The sequence below is a fragment of the Ammodytes marinus genome, assembly GCF_949987685.1.
Source record: "Ammodytes marinus genome assembly, chromosome: 21".
NCBI classification, from domain to species: Eukaryota; Metazoa; Chordata; class Actinopteri; order Uranoscopiformes; family Ammodytidae; genus Ammodytes; species Ammodytes marinus.
In genome coordinates this window covers 7,470,665-7,487,126 of record NC_137225.1, presented here as the reverse complement: position 1 = coordinate 7,487,126, position 16,462 = coordinate 7,470,665, and the positions used below count along the sequence as shown (strand labels likewise).

The window sequence follows — 16,462 nt, the reverse complement described above, 5'->3', positions numbered from 1 at the left end:
TCTTCTTGTCCCCTGGCCGTAAGTAACTATATAATATATTATATGATATCATCTGCTTGTGATTTATCAGACTCACTGTGGCTTAAAAAACGAACATGTCACACACAACACACCGACCATTATTTGCTAAATTCCTTTTACATTTTCAGTTAACATGTCCCTCCAATAACTGTCACATTCGTGTCAATTTATTCTGTGGGGTTTTTGTAAAGAAAAACATGTCAATATCATAGGAGGACATAGTAAAAGTAAATAGCTATTTATTTAATCGCTGTAAATGAATATGCTCTCTAATAATAACAGATTTTGAGAACACTATATTTTGTAATGCTCAATTCCCATAGGTAAATACGTATTTATATCTATGCTCAATTCCTAAGAGGTTTCCGTAGTTTTTCGCCGATACCATGATTAAGCTACATGGGTGATCTTTTGACTTGGGTCCGTCTAGTGTTTGGTGTTATTATCATCATTATGTGTAGATATCGAATTAATTCCATGACATTTTAAATGTCTTAAAGAAACTGCACTGTGGTAAAAGGCAAACAAATAGTTAACGGCGTATGTACGCTTGTTCATCATACACCCCCGTGTAATACAATGGTATAGTCCAAGAGGTTAGGGAAGACCTGTAAGTGAGACAAATCAAGCCTGTGACAGCGGAGAAACTTGAGTTTTATAACAAATACATACTGGACAGAGGTATGTATTATCCAGAAGTCCACGCCTGACCTCAGTACCATGTATTGTTTTATAACTGCGCCATGTTCTGCCGAGCTGTCAGTACAAATGTGCAGAATTTGCAAAGAAGATGTCCATTTGCTAGCTGTGGCTGAGCTATCGTTAGCTTCCCGCTAGCCGACTAGCTAACAGCCGATGCCTCAAAACTGCCGAGTCTTGAGCAGGAAGAAGTAGCATGCTAGCTAGAATCCAGCTAACCTTTTAAGCTAGCCATCCTATTTTGGGATTGGCATTCTGCTAGCTGGTAACCTTAATTTAGCTGTATTCATCGTGACTTTAACAAGGCTATTGCTGTAGTAGCATTAGCGCTTCCCTTTGCGAGACACATATCGGCGTATGTGAATAGCTAAACAGGACAAAGTGTGCATGATAATGTTGCAATGTTTTTTTCTCTTACGTGAAATCAACTGGTTTGAATGACACACGAAACACAGGGCCTGATTTATCCTTGTTGCAGCTAATCTGTGATTCTTTTGGCAAACACACACATAAGTGTATACATTATTATTGTTATTAAACAACAGTCTCGTCTGCACGGCTACAGTATTTTTTGATAGCTAATGGTTTCCCCAATGTGTTCATTGTTGACGAACGCGTCAGTTCATCCATGAACTTGCACAGTGTTTATCTCATCTGTTGCTACCATAGCAATGTGAGCAGCTGTATTGACGAGGGTTATTCGTCATACACCCGTTTCTGTTGATGCACGCGTTAACCATGCCCTACATATGTGTCATGTAGCCTACTTACTCTCTTTATTAATGTATTTCTTTACACATCCTTACAAAGGTGCTATTATAAGCATTTATAAGGATTTGTACAGGTTTATTATTATTATTATTATTATTATTATTATTATTATTATTATTATTATTATTATTATTATTATTATTATTATATTTTACATATCTGTACACAGTGACTCAACTCTATTCTGGCACCGTTGCCAAGGGTACCTGTGTCCATCCTTTGTGATGCCACTTCAAAACAGAATAAAAAAAATTCACATGAAACCAATCCACTCACTCATAGGGCTGCTCGATTATGGCAAAAATGATAATCACGATTATTAAAGACGATTATTCACTGTAGGGATGCTCCAAAATGAAAATTCTGTAAATTCTTTCAACATTGCATAAATTAAACTCCCAAATGTGCTCCTGAAACATACAACTAAAATGCCACCCTAAATAAATAAACAGTGAAACCTTCCAATCTAAGAGTAAAATGAATATTTTACTAGGGATGTGTTTGTGAACAACTCATTTATTTGCACGTTGAGGAGGTATGAATCTACAAAAAGATCAACGTTTTGCCTTTTTTGCAGTGCAGGTTGAGTTGCTGAAAAAAAACTGCACAGCAGCTGCCAACTTAGCCTAATATTCGGACTTCAGAATTAGCATCAAAGCCCTAATGATCATAACAACAAGAGGCTTTATGTAAACGATGTCCATGGTGGTTATTGTAATTTTTTCGGCTGTAGAATGAAACAACGGAGGGAGGCGGCTCACTGTATATTTTCTCTAGTCGCGCTGTTTGGCGACATGGCTCTGTGTATGCAGGCTCAAGAAATGCAATCCGATCGCGGAAGCCTTCCACATCAACAACGTTAACGGGCAGGATATTTTCGTTTCATTTTAGCCGTAAAGCCACAGGGCTTTTCTGTGCGGCGTCTCACACTGGCGAGGTGTCACTGTGAACACCGTTACCCACCGTCACGGAGCTTCAACTGGCAACTCGCAAGCCGTTTGTGTTTCGATTTAACATCAGTCTTGGGCGAGTACTTTAACTTTATGCTGAATAAACCATTGCACTGCAATCGCTGAAAGCGAAAGTGTTCGGCCGGGGGCGGGGCAGAGCGGAGCGCACACAGAAGGGTTCGCTGCATTTACCACACAAGACACGGCGTGCAACACAATGATTGTTTTATTACGATTATCTTGTTTTCATGATCGAGGAAAGCCAAAATCGTAATCGAAATTGAATATCAATTAATCGCCCAGCCCTACTCACTTATAGATTATACTTGCTTTAACAGACCTAACTGCTTGGTGGATGATTACATGATAACAGATAATAAAGAAACTGAAACCGATAGGCCTTCTGTTTATCTGTTCTCTATGCAATGCCTTTACTCACTACAGTACTCTGCATTTCTGTCTGTCCTTCCAGGTTGAAAGAGAACCCGTACAATGTCCTTAAAGCCGCGGGTGGTGGATTTTGATGAGACATGGAACAAGCTACTGACGACAATCAAGGCCGTGGTGATGCTAGACTATGTGGAGAGAGCCACGTGGAATGATCGCTTCTCGTATCCTCTGCCAACTTAGCTCCATATAGACATTTAAATTGCTGACTTGTTAAATCAGTTACCAAACACAACAAGTTGGCTCATTCAGATGAGCACTAATTGTTTTGATTTGTTAATGTACCTTTGAAAAACTATTAGTAATACATACAACCTCTTAATTAACTGTATATTTACGTATCTTAACTTGATAGACTCCTTTTTGTTCTCATTATTCTTCCTGAATTCCCAAATCAGGGACATTTATGCCTTGTGCGTCGCATACCCAGAACCTTTGGGTGAGAGATTATATACAGAGACCAAGGTGTTTCTTGAGAATCATGTTCGGCAGTTGTACAAGGTAAGCACACACAAAAGCTCTTCGGTTGCGGGCAAAGAGAATATTAAATGTTTCTTTTATATTCCTGTGTTATGCTTATTTGTATATAACCATCATGCTTGTGTGTGTTGCAGAAAGTCCTGGAGTCAGAGGAGAAGGTTTTAGTCATGTACCACAGATACTGGGACGAGTACAGCAAAGGAGCTGACTACATGGACTGCTTGTACAGGTAACATCGTCATAGCTGCCTTTTGTGCCCTTGGTGTCCGTTTGTACTCACAAAGTGTATAAGATACCAGTGAGTCACTATGCTGGTCCAACACTCACTGCTTTCTCCTTTATCACATTTCACAGGTGCAGAGTTACAATAAGCCAGTTTAAATTTATTGCACAATGAAAATATAACCTTGAAAAGCGTAGTGTGAAATGCTAACAAGCGTTTGGTGTGTCCTTAATAATTCTAAATCAATACCCCCTTGGAGAGCTTTCAGATCTATTTTTAAGTGTGCTTCCCACCAGACTGTCTCTGCATACATATGCCTTTGTAATTTATTATGTCACCGTGTGTGAGAGAGAAAGAAAGTCTCTTGGCTTTGGGAGTGACATAGTAGGATTCAGTTCTTAATATAGAAGACGGCCCCTTATTATCCTCAATGCATCGTCATGTGGTGGATTTAGGGCTGAAGTGCCAACTGAATCAAAAAAGACAGTTACACCTCCAGACACACCAGTCCACTCTCCAGGTTGCATGGTTAGTGGTAGGCCGACCGGTGTGGATTTCTTTGGGCCGGAATATATTAATTAATAATATTGCCAGAAAAAAATTTGATAACCGATTAATTGGCAGATTAAAAAAAAGTAATAAAAAATTACTTTTTTGAAACCTTAAATTTACACTCACCGGCCACTTTCAGGCTGGTGGTGGTGTAATGGTGTGGGGGATTTTTTCCCAGCACACTTTGGGCCCCTTAGTACCAATTGAGCATTGTTTAAACTCCACAACCTACTGAGTATTGTTGCTGACCATGTCCATCCCTTTATGACCACAGTGTACCCATCTTCTTATGGCTACTTCCAGCAGGATAATGCACAAAGCTCAAATCATCTCAAACTGGTTTCTTGAACATGACATTGAGTTCACTCTACTCCAATGGCCTGCACAGTCACAAACACATCTGAGGAATGTTTCCAACACCACGAAGAATGAAGGGTCCAATCCGGTACTAGCTAGGCTTACCCAATAAAGTGACCAGTGACTGTAGATATACAGCGCATACGGAATGTTTTCACAGCACTTCACCTTTTCCACATTTCGTTATGTTACAGCCTGGAATAACGCTGGATTGAATACATTTTATTCCTCAAAGTTCAACACATAATACCCCATAATCAGGGTTTTTCCTGGACCAGAATGGGCCTTTGGAGGGTCAGCTCGCAGACTGACTTTTTTTGGGGTGGCGACTATGTGCAACAATAATGAATTTTAAGAGGGGTTGGGAGAGGGGAGTTTCTTGTCCAGCTAAAGTGCATTTCAGTCAGCCTGTCAATCACTGTGTTACCATGGAGCTCACTGACTCTCAGGCGAAATCAAAATACAGATCAAAGTCAAAATGTTCACACTGATTACCTTTTCAATAATGTAATTGTTCAAATTGATCCAAACCATTGAAATTGCAAAGAGGTATACGCTAATCAGAAATTAAAGACGAATATTAATTGATTTAAGAACATCATGCATATGCAGTGCCTTGCAAAAATATTCATAGTATACCCCTTGAACTTTTCCACATTGTCACGATACAACCACACACGTACATTTGTTTGATTTGGATTTCATGTGATAGACCAACACAAAGTGGCACATAATTGTGAAATTGAATGAAAATGAAATATGATTTACAATTTTTTTTATAAATAAAAAACTGAAAAGTGTGGCGTGCAAAAGTATTCAGCCCCCCTGAGTCAATACGTTGTAGATGACCTATCGCTGCAATTACAGCTCCAAGTCTATTATGGTATGTCTCTACCAGCTTTGCACATCTACAGACTGAGATTTTTGCCTATTCTTCTTTGCAAAATAGCTCAAGCTTCAGATTGAGAGTCAGATTGGATGGAGAGCGTCTGTGAACAGAAAAAAAGAGTTATAGCCATGTACAACAAAATCTGCTAAATAAGCCTAGTCTCGCGTGTGTGCTCAGTATGTTGTCAACTCAGCTCATGTATTGGCCAGAATATCCTGAACTGTCTTGGCTTAAACTTGACACTCAATAGCCACAGAGTTAGTCACCATTAGGGTAACCAAAGAATGACCGTCTCACATAGCCTCCATGAATGACCTCGGCTTGCAACTAGTGGCCCCAAGCAGTGTTATGGTATAAGTGTTTCTTCACACACACACACACACACACACTCCTCCCCAACCTCCTCTTGATGCAATTGATATATTAGCATCTGAACCTCCCACCTTGCTTTGTTTAGGTATCTCAACACTCAATTCATCAAGAAGAACAAACTAACAGAAGCAGACCTCCAGTACGGCTACGGGGGAGTGGACATGAATGAGCCGCTCATGGAGATTGGAGAGGTAATGACTGACACTGCCGTGCCCAGTATGTGTATCAGATCGAAGTGTAGAGTGCACATGCTCAGATGCATTGGGAGATGTGAGATTATCTGGGATGAAGTACCGTTGTCAAGGTGTCACCTTTTTAAACTGTTGTGAACATGCAGTCATTTGTCGTTGCAGTTGGCGCTAGATATGTGGAGGAAGCTAATGATCGAGCCCCTTCAGGCTACCCTGATCCGGATGTTGCTGAATGAAATAAAAAAGTAAGTTGTTCTCACACGCTGTGCCACAATAAATAATTTGCGGAATATAAAATGTATTGACATGCATTGCTGATAGTCAAAATGAAGACTTGTTTATTTTTGTTAATCATCATCGTGATGCTTGATTTACTCTATCGCAAGTTAGAACATGTAGTCTAATTAGGCTGCAGTATTTAACATAAGCCGCGTTTCCACCGAAGGAACTAGAGTCTAAACCGTAGTTCGTGGAACCTTTTTTTACCCCAGAAAAAGATCCTACTCTGGGGTTAGGTCTCTGTGCAGACGCACAGCGCGCTCGGCAACACTTCAGCTTCAGCCTTTTATTTTTCAATATATTTTTTTACTGTCAAATGGCCGCTGTTCTCCGCTAAAATATACAGAGAAATAATCAGTCCGCTGCCCGTGTTAACAGACCAGAGCAGCCACACAGCGCACCTCGCCAGCGCCACTATTCATCTCACCGGTCTACTCTTTGTCCTACTTCACCAGACGATCGTGTGTCTCTGCTAAAATAGATAGAGAAATAATCTGTTGATTCTGATTCACTGATTCTGCCGAAACTCAACATTTATCAAATGTAGCCTATCATAAAATTATGTGGTGTGCCGATAGGCTACTTTTACTCCTTCTCCATATGTCATCGGCCTGATATGCATAAACCTCCCCGGGACTTCAGACCCCGGTGGAAACACACACAGCCACGCGGCCCAGGAACTAAAGGTTCATGCTCAAGGAGTTTCTGGAACTCAAAGTTCCTGGTTGTGTTGGTGGAAAATGCGGCTAAACACACTATGTTAATAAGTGCAGTGCTCAGCAATACAACAAAAAAACAATGAAATAAATCAGTCCTAACAGAAGCTTTCTCATGTCTCCTAGTGATCGTTGTGGTGAGAACCCCAACCAGAAGGTAATCCACGGGGTCATCAACTCCTTTGTTCATGTTGAACAGTACAAGAAGAAGTTTCCACTAAGGGTGAGACAACCAATAGTGACCCATAGGACTCCAACTGCTTGTATTGTGTTATTATTTACTTTCTTGCATTATTACCAATATGTCAACTAGGTCATAAACTGTAGGTCTGTGTATGTATGTCCATGTGTACTCAATCCTACCCTGTCTCCATCCTATGTTGCAGTTTTATCAGGAAATCTTCGAAGGGCCATTTCTGACAAAAACGGGCGAGTATTACAAACAGGAAGCCTCCAATCTCCTGCAAGAATCCAACTGCTCACAATATATGGAGAAGGTAGGCTCGATGTACAGAAGACGCAAGTATGTGCATGTTAATCTATGTGCTGTTGTAACACTGTCATACCCCTGGTTTTGTTTGTGTTCTGTAAAGATTAGAGAAGCCAAAACAATGTGTATCTGTGTACATCAGTGTCTATCAGATGGGTGTATATTCACCTAGGGCCCGGGTGTGTTTGTGTGGACGGACAGTCATGTCATGTCATGACAGTCCGATGACATAACAGTTTTAATCTGCATATTAGCTCTACTATTAACGGCTGAGATCACAGACCCCTGGGCAACCTTAGCTGCCTCACTCTCTATCTTTTTCTCTATGTCTTTCTGCCTCACGTTAATTCATTACGTCAATAATCAGATTTCTCCGATATATTTATCCCTCCAAGGTGTAAAAGCTTGATCCTGATATCCAGTCTAAACAGGATCATCATTAAGGCTTTAGCAGGCTTTAGGCAGTGTGTGATATGACTTAAGCACATGACACTGGCTTATCTGACCCAGTTTGTAGCTGCGTCTTCTTTTTCTTCCTCAGTTAAAGGTTCAGTAAGCGGAATGGTCCGTTTAGCTAACTTCCTGCAGTTAGCAGTCCCCTCCCTCGCCCCCCACGTCACCACATTAATGCACTGCGGTCTTCAAGCAGCGAGTTATCTAGCATCATCTCAGATCCATAAGTGTGATAAAACATGATAAAAACCATCAAAACAGACATTGGGAAGGATTTTTACCTGCTCCGCCATTGTAGGCGCATACACATTCATCGATTGTTCTGCACGTGCACCGGCAGTGAGACAGGTGCCGGTTTGTTGCGTTTTCTCTGCTGATCAGTAGTGGGATCCTTGAAAAGTTTATTTGCCAATTAAATGCAGAGCGGTTGACTGAGTGATCGGCTTTATGAAACGCGCACACTATATAAGTGATCACTGTATGAATAAAGAGCGATTTAACACTTATATTAACATAAATAAATCGCTTACTTCACATTTTAATATAATTTATCATTTGAGGACTTTGAGATGGTTGCTTGATGCTTCCATCATCAGGAGAGTTCAGTCTACATTGTTTTGGATGTGAGGGTAGGGGACTGCTCTCTGCTTCATTTAGTGTTTTCTTTGAAATTCTTAATAAGACTATATAAGATAAGATTTTAAAATAGCTTGCCATGTAAAATGTTGTATGGCTGCAGATATCATTTGGAAATAAATAGAAATTATTTAAACGAAAATGAAACTACTTCTTCAGCTTCACTTAGATCTGAATAGACTCCAAAAAAACACTCATTGAACTTTTCCTTTTTATGTTTGAAAGCAAAGTAAAAACACCATCCAAAATGTTTAGTTGTCCCTACATGTTACATGATGCAACTTCAAATGTTAAGAACTGTGTGATGTCACCAAACAAAGTGATTATGGATCTAATTGAGGTAGTGTTGTTTTGTTAACTTGTGTTCCACTACTTGTATTGGTCATAGTCAGATGAATGCATATCAACTCTTTGGTTAATACAAAACAGTGGCATTTCTATACACACTATATATTTGTGTCTATTAAGTTACAGGTTGCATTAAAAAAAATGTAAAAGGGTATTTTTAAGATCATGTACTATATGGCTGTTTTCTTAACCTGCTCTTTCCATCTCTCTCTCCTCTTCCCCCAGGTTTTGGGGCGGTTGAAAGACGAAGAGATGAGATGTCGGAAGTACCTGCACCCCAGCTCCTACGCCAAAGTCATCCATGAATGCCAGCAGAGGATGGTGGCTGATCATCTGCAGTTCCTTCACGGGGAGTGCCAGACCATTATCAGGCAGGAGAAGAGAGAGGGTCAGTCCACCCAAGGTCTTTTTTTGCAAGAAGCAAAATTCTTAATCACACACTCGCACACAGCTCTTTTAGACGTGGCATTTGGTTGAAATGTAAAACGTTGTGTCCGCTTCTGTTGTTCATCCAGACATGGCCAACATGTACACTCTGTTGCGGGCGGTGGCCAGCGGGCTGCCTCACATGATCCAGGAGCTGCAGGTCCATATCCATAACGAAGGCATCCGGGGCACCAGTAACCTCTCTCAGGAAAACGTCAGTACATCAAGTAGAACACATTCTTGAGCTGCTGCTTTTTGGCGGGAAAACATGTCGATGTGTGTTGTTATTTTTTGTACGCCTGTGTGGGAATAACAAATATGTTCCCATCATCTTTCATCACCGGTTGTTGTACTGCTGAAGCTTGAGGGCTTCTTGATTGGATAGTATTTGTATTATTATTATTGGTGGTTTTGGATGATATTGACTATATTGTCTTGTCACGTTCAGGACATTCACAATAGCACAGCTCTTGTACTACAAACTACTTAATACAAAAGATACTTTTTGGTGGAAATATAGAGAAACAACTCTGATGATTACGAGCCTCTTCGATCCATGCTTGTAAAAAGCAGCACGGAAGTGGCATCTTGTCTAGGTGGAAAAGGACTGATAGCAGATTGAACATGTGTCCAAAGGAGTTCAAAAAAGATGTGTCAGAGATTCATGATAATGCTTAACATTTCTATCAGCTGTGAATAGATGTTTTCCTTTTTAGTTTAACGGTGTAATCAATACCAGTGTGATGTCTCTCAAGGGGATCTGTGTTCACGGTTTAGAAAGTTTCATTAAGTCTGTTAACGAGAAAAAACTGTAACTGGAGCTTTAAATGCGTCTATTAATACAGTGTTGTGTCTCTCTCTTCTGTCCTCTCTAGATGCCAACCCTGTTTGTGGAGTCAGTGCTGGAGGTTCACAGTAAATTTGTTCAGCTCATAAATACAGTTCTAAACGGAGATCAGCACTTCATGAGTGCACTCGATAAGGTATTCAATGACACACTTTATTACTGTAACTGTTACCTCATTGAACAACATCAACGGACACTTCTTTTGCTCTAGTATACGTGCTGTAACTGCAGAACTACTGTTATAAACATGTTAGAACGTGTTGTTTCCATGACTGAAAAGAATGTGTTTGTTTGATATCTGTTTCTCAGGCTTTGACGTCTGTGGTGAACTTCAGGGAGCCAAAGTCCATCTGTAAAGCCCCTGAACTGGTGAGCGCACACACACACACACACACATACACATACAAACACACACAGTACACAGTACTAGACACAGTGCCTTGACCCGGGTTGTGTCCCTCCTGCTGTGTCTGTGTCCAGCTGGCGAAATACTGTGACAATCTGCTGAAAAAGTCTGCGAAGGGAATGACGGAGAACGAGGTGGAGGACAAGCTGACGAGCTTCATCACAGTGTTCAAGTACATAGACGACAAGGACATCTTTCAAAAGGTGACCGGGGATTCCTCTCAAGTCTTTTAACAAACCCTCTTGCTTAAAATAATTCAAGAAGTATAAGCCTCATTGTGTGTTTATTTGTTAGTAATCGCAATTGTCTAAAAAAAAATACTCCAGTTTTTAAAGAAACTGTTTTCACGTTTTTCTTTGTTTTCCACAGTTTTATGCCAGAATGCTAGCAAAGCGGTTAATACATGGTTTATCGTTGTCAATGGACTCAGAAGAAGCCATGATCAACAAACTAAAGGTAAATCAAAAGCTGGAGATTGTCGACGTACCCTTGTTATATGTCTGACTCCACCAGTGCCTCATCTAGAAAGCATCTAAAAAAGCTATTTCAAATCGGAGGTGGCACCAGCCTTCGAAGCACGCCAGTATTCTGACTGTCTGTCTGACACTAAATCTCTGACGCTTCTTCTTTCTTGGTCATAAGCATCCCTCTGTTTTTAAACAGTCTCTGTCCTCTCTCCGTGTTTTCACAGCAAGCCTGTGGCTACGAGTTCACGAGCAAACTCCACAGAATGTACACAGACATGAGCGTGAGCGCCGACCTCAACAACAAGTTCAACAATTTCATCAAGACGCAGGAGACAGTGGTGGACCTGGGCATCAGCTTCCAGATCTATGTATTACAGGTGAGGAGGAAACCCAAAAGCAAAAGACAATTTGATCTTAACACACTCTAGACCCGTTTGAAAAGGGATAGAAAAATGCCTAGGCTTGTCAGGTGCTAACCCGCAGCCTTTACCATGTACAATTGCATAGTCCAATAAGATACACAAAACAACTTTAAATAATAAAAATATTCAATATCCTATCAAGCTATTAAGAAAAAAAAACAAGAGAAGTTACACAAGCATCAGACATATTTACAATCTCTTTTGTTAGAACCACAGCTTTTGTTGTTCCAAATGTGTAATGTGGTAAATGCCTTGTGGTTTCAGGCAGGAGCCTGGCCCCTCACACATGTCCCCTCGTCAACATTCGCCATCCCTCAAGAGCTAGAGAAGAGCGTGCAGATGGTGAGTGGACCCCTGTGGAGCACAGCTGAGTGGTCTGTTGTAGAGGTTCATGTTGTTGATTAAGTGGAGCACGCTGTACAATAAGTTCTGTCTTCCCCTCCTTTTACAGTTTGAGTTGTTCTATAATCAGCACTTCAGTGGGAGGAAGTTGACCTGGCTACACTATCTCTGCACAGGTAACAGTAACGCACGCACACATAAAAATAATGAAGTCATTGTTTCTCCCAGGAAATGTCTTAGTCACGGTAGTCGCTGTCCAGCGTAACAAGAGGCGTGGCGTGGTGGGGTATTATGCTCAAAGATGCCAATACGCACTAAAGAAATAAACACCTATTTGTTTGAATACCCAAAAAAAACACATACACTGACCTTACAGTTGTGCATTTTTGTTTGCTATTTGCAGGGACAAATATGCAGACAGTACAAAATATAATTGAAAAAAACTTCTACTGTTTTGGTGCAATAATATGCAGACACACTAAATACATAATAGACCATACACTTAAAAAGTTGAATTTGCACTATCTAAGTGCAAATTCGACTTTTTACGGTTCCTTTTTGGATGGGGGGCTGTAGTGCGATTATTGTGGACAATAGGCCTACTGTGATGCGATAGCCTATAACTCATTAATGGTAATTTGGTGATGTAAGGACAAGGGAGGGGACTGCTTACTGCAGTCACTGACAGGAAGTTAGCTAAAAGAACCATTTCGCTTACTTACAACTCTGTTCTTTTAAATCGAGTCTGAAGACTTTTTTGTTTCCATTTTAACCTGCAATTTTTATTTTATTTGCTTCTTTTATTCGCTTTTAAATGTTTTATAATGTGTTTCCATTTTAACCTGCAATTTTTATTTTATTTGCTTCTTTTATTCGCTTTTAAATGTTTTATAATGTGTGTTTTATGTATTCTAATCTTGCCCCTGTAAAGCACTTTGAGTGGCCTTGTGTCTGAATTGTGCTATATAAATAAACTTGCCTTGCCTTGCCTTGCCTTACTTCTCCTTTAAAGCTAATGAGCGTAACATCTGTTGCCCCCCTCAGTAATTCTGAGTAATTACAACACTGTCGGCACATGAGGCAGGCCTTCAGTGATGGCACATGGATTTTATACCTTCTGCTGTACTTCCAGGTTTTTTTTTTTAAGTAGAATTCAACTGAAACATTTCTTTGGTTCTTCTGAACTCCTGCGCCAGTCGGGGGTGACACCAGTTTGTAGACGCTGCCATACTGAGATATACAGAAGAGTTTTCTGGAACTGATAGGCTTAATTAACTTTGTTTCAACTCAATTGGCGATAGCTTGAATGTAACCAACATTTATTTATATGAAAAACGTACGCACTATAGCATCAATATGAAGCTCAAAAAAATAAAAAAGGGTGCCACCCTTCATTCAAGTGTGTCTGCTTGGCTCCAACAGGTGAGGTGAAGATGAACTACCTGTCCAAGCCCTACGTTGCCATGGTGACCACCTACCAGATGGCCGTGCTCCTACTCTTCAACAACAGCCTGACGGTGACCTACAAGGAGCTGCAGGACGGCACCCAGATGAACGAGAAGGAGCTCCAGAAGACCATCAGGTCCCTGCTGGACGTCAAGATGCTCAACCACGACTCACAAAAGGTCTGAGCGTTCACATGCAACCAGTAGATACCACAACAACTGGAGTGCTGTTTATTCAATAATAAATGTCCATCAATATTTATGAACATTTATTATTAATCAGATTTTTGTAAAAGCTTATTGATACACACACAACTCTGATATCTTATATACAGTTTTGTTTTCCTATTTTAGACCAGGCTTCCAGAATGCAAAGTGATAACATATGCCTCCCTTCCATCCCTACATACCCACAGCTGACTGCATACTACTGCAATAACTCACTTAAGATTTCTACCTCTCTCTATTCACAGGAGGACATTGAAGTCGAGTCCACGTTTTCACTAAATATGACTTTCACCAGTAAAAGGACAAAGTTCAAGATCACAACGTCAATGCAGAAAGACACGCCGCAGGTTAGTCAAATCCCGTCTCAAGCTTGCTGTTATCATGTTGTTTGGCAGCCATATTGATATCTTAACACTTGTCTTGTGTCGGTCTGATAATCAGGAGATGGAGCAAACGAGGAGCGCTGTGGACGAGGACCGCAAAATGTATTTACAAGCTGCTATAGTGAGAATCATGAAGGCCCGCAAGGTGCTCCGACACAACGGCCTCATCCAGGAGGTGGGTGGAAGTCATTGGGGATATAGCTTGTCAACACATGCAACAAAAACAGACAGCAAACCTTCTATTGAAGTAGCTGTCAATATGGTAATATGCTGTACTGTGTGTGCACTGAAAAAAAAATGCTGGTGTTAATACACAGGAAATGCTCTGTCAACTGGTATGTAAACAAAGGGGGCCACCATAGCTAGCAAAATGCCCACTAAAAGCTTTCTTTCAGATCACACACATTATTGACAGAGGAGATATTCACTGATTTTGAAAACAAGCATCCTCCGGAGAGTCCGCCTTTAACTCAACATTACTAAGAAAAACATGAATTCTCATCGAAGCTTTAACATTCCCATGAGCCTTTTGGATTGCCTCCTCTGTGTTAAAGCGGCTGTGACACATTTATTGTTTTGACCATGGTATATGCGGCATAATGGTTGTGAATGACGTGGAGGCCAAGAACCACCTTACACAAAGTTTCATAATTATTGCATAATTGTTCATATTCTTTATAGTATGAAGATATTGTTTCAGTAGCAAATAAAGATTTTTTATTTTATAAAGATTACTATTATTATGTGCTGGTGAAACAATACAATGTTCCTTTGATTAATCAAGTATCTGTCTGTCTGTCTGTTTTCAAGACGCATACATATTGCAGCTATATTTTCAGATTCAGTACGTGTTTGTGGTAACATTACTTGGACTGTTTGTTTGAATCACTGTTCCCCTGTGTGCAGGTCATCAATCAGTCCAAAGCCAGGTTCAACCCAAGTATCAGCATGATCAAGAAATGCATCGAGGTGCTCATCGACAAGCAGTACATCGAGAGAAGCCAGACCTCTGCAGATGAATACAGCTACGTCGCATAGAGGAGCCAAAAACCAGGGAGCGCTAACACACACACACACACACACTTGCTTGTGTGACTGACCGGCATATGCAGGTTTAAAACATTAAATAACATAACAGAAAAAAAGACAGACTCATTCATCCACTTAGGTTTTGGACTGTACGCTGTCTGCAGAGATTTTAATGCGGTGACTAAAAAGCAGGACTGGTGCCTCCAATCTTTGAAAAAAACAAGGACGGTCATCGTGTTGCGTCAGACAGCCAGCTAACACCACCACCCACAAAGATGCTCACCCCGCCCCCCCCCCCCCCCTCCTACCCACTATCTGATTTTTAAGCTGTTTACAACATCACCAGTGCCACGCACCTGTGCGTCAAACGACAAAAAGAGAAAATGCCTATAGCCGCTGGAGAGGAAGGAGCTGATAAACATACTAGTCGACCGAAAACAAATAAAGAAGATCTGGGTAAAGCGTTAGCTGTGACATCAATGACCCATTGGTGGCTACACATTTAAAATAAGAAAAAAGACATGCTTTCTTTTCTCACGTTTGCAGTTGTTGTGTTTATTTTATTTTTTTCTTTGTTAAATGTACTGAAGTTAGGAAAACAATATTGTAATAAAACTGGTATACTGACTATTGTATCTACTTTCAAATGTAAAGATAAAATGAGGTGACAAACATGATCCTGCTGCTTGTCAAATAAATAAATAAAAACACTGAAAGGTTTTATGTAAACATTTGTCAAGTCTATCAATTTCTTGGGTTGTTTGTCCTTCAATAACAAAATGAAACATATCACCTTGTCCTTAAGCATTTTTTTATTATTAGGCTTACTTAATGCAGCAATTGGTTTGAAACAAATAAACGTTTAATGCATCACTATGGATTTAAAACATATATAAAGCTGCTTCATTTGCACATGCGCGTTTACGACGTTGTGCTGTCAGCTGTCCATGGTGCTGGCACAGGCCCAAGTGAGTGAGACAATCTTAACAGGTCGGGCAGGAGGAAAGGAGGCTGAAACGTGATGTCATTTTTAAATGGTATTGGTCAGTTTACGAGAACCTGTTGTAGAAAGAATGCGTCAACAATTATTCACAAGTAGCCTATCGCCATTTTAATTGTTTTGGCAAATATTTTCCACACGAGGAGGTTCATGCAGGAAAAAAACTAATTTCTGTTTAACCAACTATTTTATGATATCGTCCGATAGAATTTTATTGAATACATCAACTTACAGTAGACTTCGTGGCGCAACGGTAGCGCGTCTGACTCCAGATCAGAAGGTTGCGTGTTCAAATCACGTCGGGGTCAGTACTTTTCCATTGCAACATTCTGAAGATGATGACCGCTATGATGCAGAAGTGATGTAAATGCACAAACAGCGATTGGATCCATCTCCTGTCAGTGTAGTGCAACATGTACATTACAATCTAATTGATCTAACTTCACAACGAATGTGACAAATAATCAATCATTCAGAGTAGTCTACCTCAGCAGCTCCATGTGGTTGTCAGGGGAAATATCCCCCATGGAAGTGCAATAGACATTTTGATTGAATAACATTGTTTGAAATAGCTGTTATAGGCTAGAAGCCGT

At 40.4% G+C, this 16,462-nt stretch overlaps 1 protein-coding gene across 2 annotated transcripts; it reads left to right on the top strand.

Moving 5' to 3' along the window:
* Nucleotides 1-617: 617 nt before the first annotated feature.
* On the top strand, nucleotides 618-15,574 carry cul2 (cullin 2). 2 transcript variants are annotated; one of them, XM_080049938.1, is made up of 21 exons: nucleotides 618-702; nucleotides 2,914-3,052; nucleotides 3,287-3,389; nucleotides 3,503-3,597; nucleotides 5,847-5,952; nucleotides 6,115-6,197; nucleotides 7,074-7,170; nucleotides 7,334-7,444; nucleotides 9,100-9,262; nucleotides 9,390-9,514; nucleotides 10,176-10,283; nucleotides 10,457-10,516; nucleotides 10,628-10,756; nucleotides 10,923-11,009; nucleotides 11,245-11,397; nucleotides 11,707-11,784; nucleotides 11,894-11,960; nucleotides 13,207-13,409; nucleotides 13,703-13,804; nucleotides 13,899-14,015; nucleotides 14,747-15,574. In XM_080049938.1, exons 2-21 carry the CDS (start codon nucleotides 2,934-2,936, stop codon nucleotides 14,876-14,878), a joined length of 2,238 nt encoding a protein of 745 aa, XP_079906064.1. In that variant the 5' UTR covers nucleotides 618-702; nucleotides 2,914-2,933; the 3' UTR covers nucleotides 14,879-15,574. The 2 variants fall into 2 exon arrangements, with proteins under 2 accessions (XP_079906064.1, XP_079906063.1); XM_080049937.1 differs by having other exon boundaries at nucleotides 9,100-9,277.
* Nucleotides 15,575-16,462: the final 888 nt, after the last annotated feature.

Coding starts and splice junctions, on each gene's coding strand:
- cul2 (XM_080049937.1), top strand. CDS start 2,934: ATGTCCTTAAAGCCGCGGGTGGTGGATTTTGATGAGACATGGAACAAG. Junction 10,517..10,627: donor TCTGTAAAGCCCCTGAACTG/GTGAGCGCACAC, acceptor GTCTGTGTCCAG/CTGGCGAAATACTGTGACAA. Junction 11,785..11,893: donor TAGAGAAGAGCGTGCAGATG/GTGAGTGGACCC, acceptor CTCCTTTTACAG/TTTGAGTTGTTCTATAATCA.